The sequence below is a fragment of the Palaemon carinicauda genome, chromosome 31, assembly GCF_036898095.1.
Source record: "Palaemon carinicauda isolate YSFRI2023 chromosome 31, ASM3689809v2, whole genome shotgun sequence".
Taxonomy (NCBI): Eukaryota; Metazoa; Arthropoda; class Malacostraca; order Decapoda; family Palaemonidae; genus Palaemon; species Palaemon carinicauda.
Genome location: NC_090755.1, coordinates 26,403,949 through 26,413,867, shown reverse-complemented (window position 1 = coordinate 26,413,867; position 9,919 = coordinate 26,403,949). Strand labels below are relative to the sequence as shown.

Below are 9,919 nucleotides of genomic sequence, written 5' to 3'. Positions count from 1 at the left end.
TTGCCATAAACCAAATCCAGATGGTCCTCAAATTAAAAACATTCGGAGAAACAAACACAAATCCAACTGAAATCAGAAATTTCAGATTTTGTTTCGAAAGTTCGTATACTGTATTAGGATGATGAAATACTGTAATAAAACAATATTACATAATTAAATACAGTAAGCAAAACGACATTTGCAATAACCTGACATTTTTTTTTTCATATGAAACGGGAATATATGTTGACTTTAGTAGCTGGAAATCGTAGGCATGGGAGTCAGGTTAGGCCTACCCTAGACCAGAATTTGACAAAATTCGACTTACAAACAGCTCTTTGGGACCTATTAAGTTTGTAAGTTAAGGACCTTCTGTACTCACACAAAAAAAAAAAAAGAAAAAAAAAAACCTATGGTAAACTTCCTTTGTATACTAGAAAGTTTATTATTCATGCCTCCCAATGCTCAGTAAAATGCATTATCATAATTTGGTCCACAGTAAGCATATATTAAAAAAACAGTTATATTTATAATACTGATAATTATTCTAATTTATCACATGTGTGAGGAAGAGGTGTGTACGAAACAAAGGTTAGTTTTTTCGCCTTCACCATTTTTATCTACATTTTTTTCTAATATCCATGGAGTATTATAACAGAAAAAGAATGTGTTGTTTACTATAATCATAATGCAATTGTACCATTACTGAAGTTTTTCATTTAACTACGTCGTGAGTACATTAGTAATAATACTTTTACTTATGGCAGTACAACTATTACTATTACTACATGTAATACTAATACTAATAATAATGATAATCTCTATTATTATTATTATTATTATTATTATTATTATTATTATTATCATAAGAATGTGTCGGAATGAAACCAGATTACCAATGCAAAAATGATAATTGATTATTGTTTTGATTGAATGGAAGCTGATGATAATAATACAACAATCGAACGATCTATTATTATTATTATTATTATTATTATTATTATTTCCAGATTCTACGTCACCGGTCATCTGAGAGGTTCCGGGAAAATGATTGGTGAAACTGGATTACTACGCATGAACGGAACTGTCTACATAGGCCAGGAGCAAGACAGTTTTGCAGGGGACCTAGACCGATTGCAAACTACGAGCGCCTATATAACTCAGGTTAATCTAACATAGAAAAAATATTAATGTTATTGTATGTACTGTTTAAGATAAAGAATTTCAAATACGCAATATTGTGATTTTGATGTTCATTTCAGTACACTTTTCTCTCATGAATTTATTATTGAAGAAATTCAGTTTTGGCAAGATTCAAGGGAAACATCAAAGGAGTATGCACACTGGTTTCATTGTTTACCATTACACATTCAGAAAGTTACAAATAATATTTATAGGATATAACTGCCTCCGTTAATGATCAGCTCTTAACTGAACTCATCATTTTCAGAGAACTAGGAAAAATAAAGTATAAAGTCGTTCGGAAATCCTCACATCTCATAACAAACTCTTTTTTTTTAATTTCTCAGATCAATATGTGGGACTACCTCCTGCAAGAAACCCAGATAACGGAAATGGCCTCTTGCCGAGCGAATCCCGTGGGCAACATCTTGTCATCCGATGTAAGCAAGTTGGAAGTCATGAACGTTAGTGAAGAAAAGAGATCGATTGCATCGTTTTGCACGAACAGAGCTGAATTCATACTTATCCCCGAAAAGTGGCATTTACAACCTTCTATTAAATTTTGCCAAGTTAGCAACTCCGAAATCTTTCTCCCAGACGGAGATGATGTTAACGAGCGACTTTTTAACGAAACGAGAAGATTTCTAAGCCAGTGCAGTGGAAAGAGTTATCGACTCCTTCGCTTAGGGGCCTCTGACAGGGATTCCGAAGGGACATGGCGAAAATTTGGCAAGAAAGAGGCGGTCTCCTACACGGCATGGGCGTCTGGGGAGCCAAACGACGGCCTGAAATCAGACTGTATCGTCATGAAGAAATCGGTGAGCAGTTGGGGAGATGTAGACTGCAAAGATGAGTATTGTTTCTCGTGCTTGAGGACCAAGAGCAAGTACCTGCAAATACGTGGATTGTGCTACCACAAGGAACACCAGTCAAGGTTCATTCTAGACGGATACATCAACGAAAAGCCGTTCTTTAGGGGATACTACAGTTATGCTGTCTTCTTTTCTAAAACTGGTCAGTGGATTCTGATGAATATCCTCGGAAACATGACAATGGCCACCATGGAAAGGAAGAGAACTCTTACAACTGATTACCCGTTAGGACGCCATAAGTGGACGGTCATGAAGCCTTTCTGTCAGAACCTGGAAAATGACATCATAGAAATCAGTCTGTCTTCTTGTACAACGGAGGAATTTACTTGTGCTGACGGTTCTTGCGTCCCGAGCACCGCCCGATGTAACCTCTTGAGCGACTGCACGGACGGAAGCGATGAAGACCGATGCAACCTCCTGGTTTTCCAGGAGGGTTACCGAGGACATCGACCACCTCCTGGAATCACCCCCAAAAGACCCTCTGGTAATCAACCCGACCATCAACATCGTCCGGTTCTCCAATATCGATGACATCAACTTAGCCATCAACATGGAACTGGAAGTTGTTCAGCGTTGGACTGATCGAAACCTCTTGTACAAGAACTTGAAGAAGCAAACAGAAAATAAACTTTCGTTAGAAGAAGCGAGTAAAGTTTGGATTCCAGAATACGAGTTCTTGAATTTGAATGATGGACGCTTGAAGATCCTCAAGAAGACGGTTTTTGTGAATAGAACGGGCAAGCCGATGCCACCCAGCTTCAATGACGTCGAGATGGGTAAGCCTAGTGATATTATTATTATTATTATTATTATTATTATTATTATTATTGTTGTTGTTGTTGTTATTATTGTTATTATTATCATTGTTGTTGTTGTTGTTGTTTTTGTTGTTATTATTATTATTATTATTATTATTATTATTATTATTAATGTTATTGTTGTTGTTTTTATTATTATTATTATTATTATTATTATTATTATTATTATTATTATTATTATTATTATTATTGGAAGTTTAAACTAATGGTAAATAGGCCTAATGAATTTCAAGATTCAGTGAAAATCAGGTACTTCTAGTATATCAAAGAATAATCACCGTTAAATTTTAGTGTACAGTTTCAAACTCGATTTTCAGGCCTTTCCATGATCCAGTAGCGCATATAGGCCTACTAGGCTATTAAGAGTTGTTACTAGTTTCAATACAATATTTTTTTTTTTTTTACAATTCTAAAATGCATTGGTATTAAAATGTCCTCTTTTATTTGAAGTACATGAACAATCAGAAAAAAATTGTTGAATTAAGTTACTTGTTATATGATGCCTTCCTTCAGATACGATCTACCCAACCTCCAGCGGAGAAATGGTTCAACGGATTCTCTACTCTGCCTCTTTCAATTGCAACTTCCGCCTCTTCTACTATCCCTTCGACGTGCAAACCTGCAATATATTTCTCAAGCTCACTTCGGCAACATCGGCTGTTATTACCTTCAAGGTAATGGGATTCTGAAATTGTTTATAGAATTTCTATATATGTGGATAAAAAACGATTATATTCACCGTAATCACTCTAGCTCTTATTATTCTCAATGTTATATAATTATCTTTTAATATTAATGGGTAAATGGTTGGAATACTTTTCTTATGCTCATTGCAAATATATAGAATATTCTTTTTTCAAGATAATGCGCTTCAGATAGGATGAAGGGTTCAGATATTGTAACATTTATGAAAAGTATGAAATATATTTGTAATGGGTTATGATTACAGCACACACACACACACACACACATATATATATATATATATATATATATATATATTTATATATATATATATATATATATGTGTGTGTGTGTGTGTGTGTGTGTGTGTGTGTGTTTGAAGATTGTTAATCTGCTAAAACTATTACAGAAGTATTAGACAAAGTGATGCTAGGTAACATTTATCACCAAGGGCAAAACGGAATTTCGTTGTTCCAGTTATTTCAATTTTCAAAAAGGAAAATTATTTCATAAATGAGTCCCATTTCCGATAATTCCCTTCCTTTATGACCATCCATTTTCCAAAACGCCAAAATACCGAAAACCCCTTTCTGGAATTCTGGAATTCCTAACTCTGGCCTTTATCTTTCAGAACGCCAGTGTCTTGTACAACGGACTGAGAAATCTTCCAAAATATGCAGTGGGAGAAATGTCAGCCTCAGTCTATAACATAAATGGCAACGATGCACTCGAGGTACGGAATGGGAAAGGGTCTATAAAGGGGTTAAATCAGACAATTTTTGTCTGAAAATGTTAGTCCTTTTATATGTATTATTATGTTGAACAGGCTGTTATTAGTACCTGTTCATAGTTTTTTTTTTATGAAATATCTATTTTAATGTTCTTACTGCTCTTAAACTATATTATTTTAATTGTTCATTATTTCTTTTGAAGTTGATTGAATTCCTTGTTTCCTTTCCTCACCGGGCGATTTTGCCCTGTTGGAGCCTTTGGGCTTATAGCATCCTGCTTTTCCACTTAGGGTTTTAGCTTAGCTAATAATAATAATAATAATAATAATAATAATAATAATAATAATAATAATAATAATAATAATAATAATCTGTAGAACTTTACGGTAGTAGTTAATTAAAAAAAATTCTGTTTGTGTTATATAACGGTTTGTGCATTTTGAATAGTAATAACATTAAAATCCATCATAATGATGATGATAATAATATGTTAGAACTTATTGGATTTCTCCCATAAGAAATTGCATATTTTGAATGTTTTTGTTTGTTTGTTTTTTACATTTGTTCCAAAAACGAATTCTCATATATAATAAATTTAATGTATCAAGATAATGCCAGTGAGTCTCTTTTTAGTAATAACACACACATTTATAACATATAATTTGCACCAAAATGCTTTTCACTTCTAGTAAAATACAATTATGATTTAGGGTAAAACTGAAATAGGCTACACTTTATGGCTGGACAGAGATCGGAGATGTGGTTGTAGACAATGTGATTCAAGCTATATTAAACTTTGTCTTGAACTTTGTTGTTTGGTTATATATATATACATATATATATATATATATATATATATATATATACATATATATATATATATATATATAATATATAATATGTTTACACTCACATATATATACATATATATATATATATATATATACATACATATATATATATATATATATATATATACATATACATATACACACACATATATATATATATATATATATATTGAGGTAGGTCGTTGCTCCTGGCGAGCTTCAAAGATAAAATAAAAAGGACTACGAATAGTCTAGACAACATCTTTCAATTTATTGGTGCCGACGTTTCAGGACTCATCCCATTATCAAGGCTAAAATGGACATATGAAACATTATAAGTAAAACTCAGTATGAAATACAAAAAAAAGACAGTCAAAATTAAAATTGAAATTATAAACACAGTTACAAGTAAAATATGGAGATAAAAAAAAAATACTAAGAGAAAAGTATCTTAAAATTAAGTATGCAAAAATCAAAATTGTCTAAGGAGACCAACCTGTCTGGAACAGACTAGAGAACTGAGTGACTATCTGAAGGACAGTACTCAGGAAGAAAATTCTAAATTTGCCTCTCTACTAGTATTGGAATCGTTAATGATTGAAGAAAAGGCTCCTACACTAAACAGCCAATTATCCTCTGTCCCCCTCCACATCGCTTAAGCTGGCAAATTTAGAATTTTCTTCTTAAGTACTGTCCTTCAGATAGTCACTCAGTTCTCTAGTCTGTTCCAGACAGGTTGGTCTCCTTAGACAATTTTGATTTTTGTATATTTAATTTTAAGATACTTTTCTCTTAGTTATTTTTTTTTATCTCCATATTTTACTTGTAACTGTGTTTATAATTTCAATTTTAATTTTGACTGTCTTTTTTTGTATTTTATACTGAGTTTTACTTATAATGTTTCATATGTCCATTTTAGCCTTGATAATGGGATGAGTCCTGAAACGTCGGCACCAATAAATTGAAAGATGTTGTCTAGACTATTCGTAGTCCTTTTTATTTTATATATATATATATATATATATATATATATATACAGTATATGTGTGTATATATATATATATATATATATACAGTATATGTATATATATATATATATATATATACATATGTTTTCACACACACACATACACACAAACACACACACACACACACACACACATATATATATATATATATATATATGTATATATATATATATATATATATATATATATATCACAAGTTATCGAGTCCTTGACATTCAATAATCCATTAAAGTAAATTTACTATGCATACTGTTTACCTTACGTCTCTTTCTGTTTGTGTCTCGACTTCTTTTTTAAAGTTTAAGAATGACTAATAACATAACGTAAATGAAGATACAATGACTCCTGTGTGTTTCTAAATGCACTACTCAAGCATGAGTAATTCACACCGAGAACTGCTTTTGCCATTCCAGGCCACATTCCAACTGGAGCGTCGCTATTCCTTGCTTGTGTTGTCCATCTTCATTCCCACCGCACTTCTGCTGGGCATTGGATACACCACACTGTTCGTCAAGCTTCAGTTACTTCAGGTAACTGCTCATTTCTGAAATTCTATTTACTATTTATCGGCTAACTGAATCGGTAGAACTTCAAAGGTTCAAACTTGTAGCAAAATGGGTTTTTTTTTATGTTGAACAGGCTGACGTAAGTCTCTTTTTCTAGTTTATAGATGAAAATGTGTTTTGATGTTATTATGGATCTTAAAATATTTTATTTTAGTTGTTCAGTACTTCTCATATAGTTTATTTATTGTCTTATTTCCTTTCCTCACTGGGTTATTTATTTCCTGTTGAAGCACTTGGGCTTATAGCATCCTGTTTTTCCAATTAGGGTTGGAGCTTAGCTAATAATAATAATAATAATAATAATAATAATAATAATAATAATAATAATAATAATAATAATAATAATAATAATAATAATAATAATAATAAAAATTTGTTCTGACCCATTATATAGCTAAAACTTTTCTCAATATCTCCCGTATTTTTGTGATGGATATAACAACTCCTCTCTGAATTCGTCTCGTATTTCCTCAAATGTTATTATTTTTGGTTTCGAATAAAGAGTGAACATTTAATAAACAAGAAAAAAAAGCCTATTTACCGTACCATTCAATAATTTTCATGAAGTTTCTACGGGAATCATTTTATCAAAATATGTAATCCTTAAACTTTGCATTCTAGTTTGTGTTTTCTTTACTGTCCTAAAAAATCATTAGATAACATTAAGGGGTAGAAATACATGTACTGATAATAATTCAGGAATAGGATATTACAGGAAAGCAAGTTATATTCAGGTACGGACCATAGGGCATGAAACAACTCAATATATTCATGCATAAGGCATAAGAAAGGAAGCTATATATTTTGTTACATAAAAAAGTTTCAGTTTCGAATCAATATCCTCAGACCAAATAATTTCTAATTTCTAAGTATGTGATATAAAAATGTTGATGATTACGAACTATTGTATATGATGTAAGGTCATCCTTAATCATGAGGTATGTGTCAGGAGCACTTAGTTGATTAAGAATGATATTACATGAGTATTTGGTAAATCACGAGTCATGTGGCAAGAAAAGTATTCTGAAAAGCTTGTCGTAATAATAGGGGTTATAAACAGAGGAGAGCTATTACTACAAACACTACTCCTATTACTAAAAGTATTATAACTACTAATACTACTACTACTTCTACCAATAAGACGACATTTCGGGTCTCAACCATTCATTCCCTTTCGCATCAGATCCATGTGAAGTAGGGATGATGGTGTTTGGGGTAGCCTATAGGTCTACCTACTGAGTCATCAACAGCCATTGCCTGGCCCTCCCTTGTCCTAGCTTGGGTGGAGAGTGGGCTTTGGCGCTGTTAATATGGATATATGGTCATTTTTGGGGGCATTGTACTGCTAGGTAGGGCATTGTCACTGTCCCTTGCCTCTGCCATTCATGAGGGGCCTTTCAATCTGAACCCTTTAAACAGAGGTCCTTATTCAAAGCTTAATCATTTTCTCTTATTAAAGCCCTTGACCAGATTGTGTGAAGTGGAAGGGGTGGGGCTAATCCTACTACAGACACGCACTAGATCATAGATATGCACTAAAAGGTTAAACTCTGAAGAATGAACAGCATATGGCCCAGCCACTGGTGTTTCACACAGGGACAAGGTTAATTTCCCAAAATGGAAGAAATATCTACGATAAAGTAAAAAAAAAAAAAAAAAAAAAAAAAAAAAAAAAAAAAAAAAAAAAAAATTGTGTTTCGAATTAGTATCTGCCAAAATATTTTGCTATACAGATGAAAATAGTATTAAAACAGAAAAATCTGAACTATAGGAAGCTAAGAAAAATTAACGAATGTCTTAAGGTCTGTTTTTACCGATCATGGAGTTAGAGAAAAAAAATGGTTACTAACGTAATCTATGGTCAGTATACTATATTGTTCAGTCCTATCTATTTTCTTCTACTGTACTGCGTTACACTGTAAAGGAACCCACAGACTACAGTACTCTAAATTTCCAGGTCCGCGCCATTATGACTCTAACAACCTTGCTGGTCCTGTACACACTCTTCAACCAAGTCTCGAGCAACCTTCCGGACACGGCCTACATCAAGATGGTCGACGTGTGGTTCTTCTTCTGCATCTTCCTGATATTCTCCGTCATCGTCCTCCACATTGTGGTGGAGAATCTAGAGCCAGGAGTACCCAAGGGGCAGAGGAAAATCATCAACGTTGCTCCAAGTGCTGCTCAGCGTCTCAAATCTAACCCAATGGAGATGATGGTTGAGCCTCCTTCATCTAGGTATTTCTGCGTTCCCTTTTGTGAATGGTGTCTACTGATATCATTGCTGGCATTATTAGTTATTATTATCAAATTCAGTCAGCTAACTCCTTTGCAACCATTTTTACTAAATGGTCCTACGAAGGAATTGGCTACTTCTGTGTAGGAGTGATCTATTTCAGCCAAATTATTGCATATTCCTTGATCTTAGATTAAAATGAGACCACTCACTTAGTACTTTTTCCAATATTCTCTATGTATATAAAATATTTTTTTTTATTTTGCACTTTTGTCAAAATCTGAGTTATCTCTAGTAAATAATTATTTATTTAATTCAAATCTGAGTTCCTAGATGTTGTTTCTATTAAAATATCAGATATATCTATAAATCAATTGATAATTTTTTAGTTAAAATTACCGATCAGCTACTATTTCTGTCAGAGAAATTACTTCCACAAAGCAATGGATAATTTTCCCGGTTATTTCTATTAAGTATTATATGAAAAAAAAAATGCATTTCGATGAAATTATTGATTAGGCCTACCTCTATCATAAAACTACTTGTACATGCAAATATTACCTTTTCAGCGAATGTTGCTCGTTGCTGACAGCAAATGGCCTGCTCCACTTTGTTCGGATTTGCCTTTATCCAGTAGTGCTAGTGACTTTCAATCTCGTCTTCTGGATAATGATACTGAGCAAATGATAGGTCTAAGGCTAAGCGGACGAAAGCTTCCTTAGAAAGTTATAACGTTGTAATTCCTCTCTTGTTTGTTTCTATTCAAATATATTCCTCTTATTAACTGTTATGGTGAGTGTTATTATTCATCCTCATGGTTTCATTGTGAGAGAGAGAGAGAGAGAGAGAGAGAGAGAGAGAGAGAGAGAGAGAGAGAGAGAGAGAGAGAGAGAGAGAGAGAGAGAGAGAGAGAGAGGGGGGGGGGTTGTTTAACTAGTTTCAGGGTCTACCAGGCATCGTTGTAAATCATTTCAAAGTTTACTCTTATAGCAG

At 33.0% G+C, this 9,919-nt stretch overlaps 1 protein-coding gene across 1 annotated transcript in view; it reads left to right on the top strand.

The window, feature by feature from the left end:
- LOC137624645 (uncharacterized) overlaps positions 1–9,657 on the top strand; it is a 25,654-nt gene extending 15,997 nt beyond the window's left edge. The window contains 8 exon segments of the mRNA XM_068355603.1: positions 990–1,143; positions 1,509–2,501; positions 2,503–2,809; positions 3,365–3,525; positions 4,167–4,268; positions 6,538–6,654; positions 8,648–8,928; positions 9,496–9,657. Coding sequence (XP_068211704.1) covers positions 990–1,143; positions 1,509–2,501; positions 2,503–2,809; positions 3,365–3,525; positions 4,167–4,268; positions 6,538–6,654; positions 8,648–8,928; positions 9,496–9,613 — 2,233 coding nt within the window. The 3' untranslated portion in view covers positions 9,614–9,657.
- Positions 9,658–9,919: the final 262 nt, after the last annotated feature.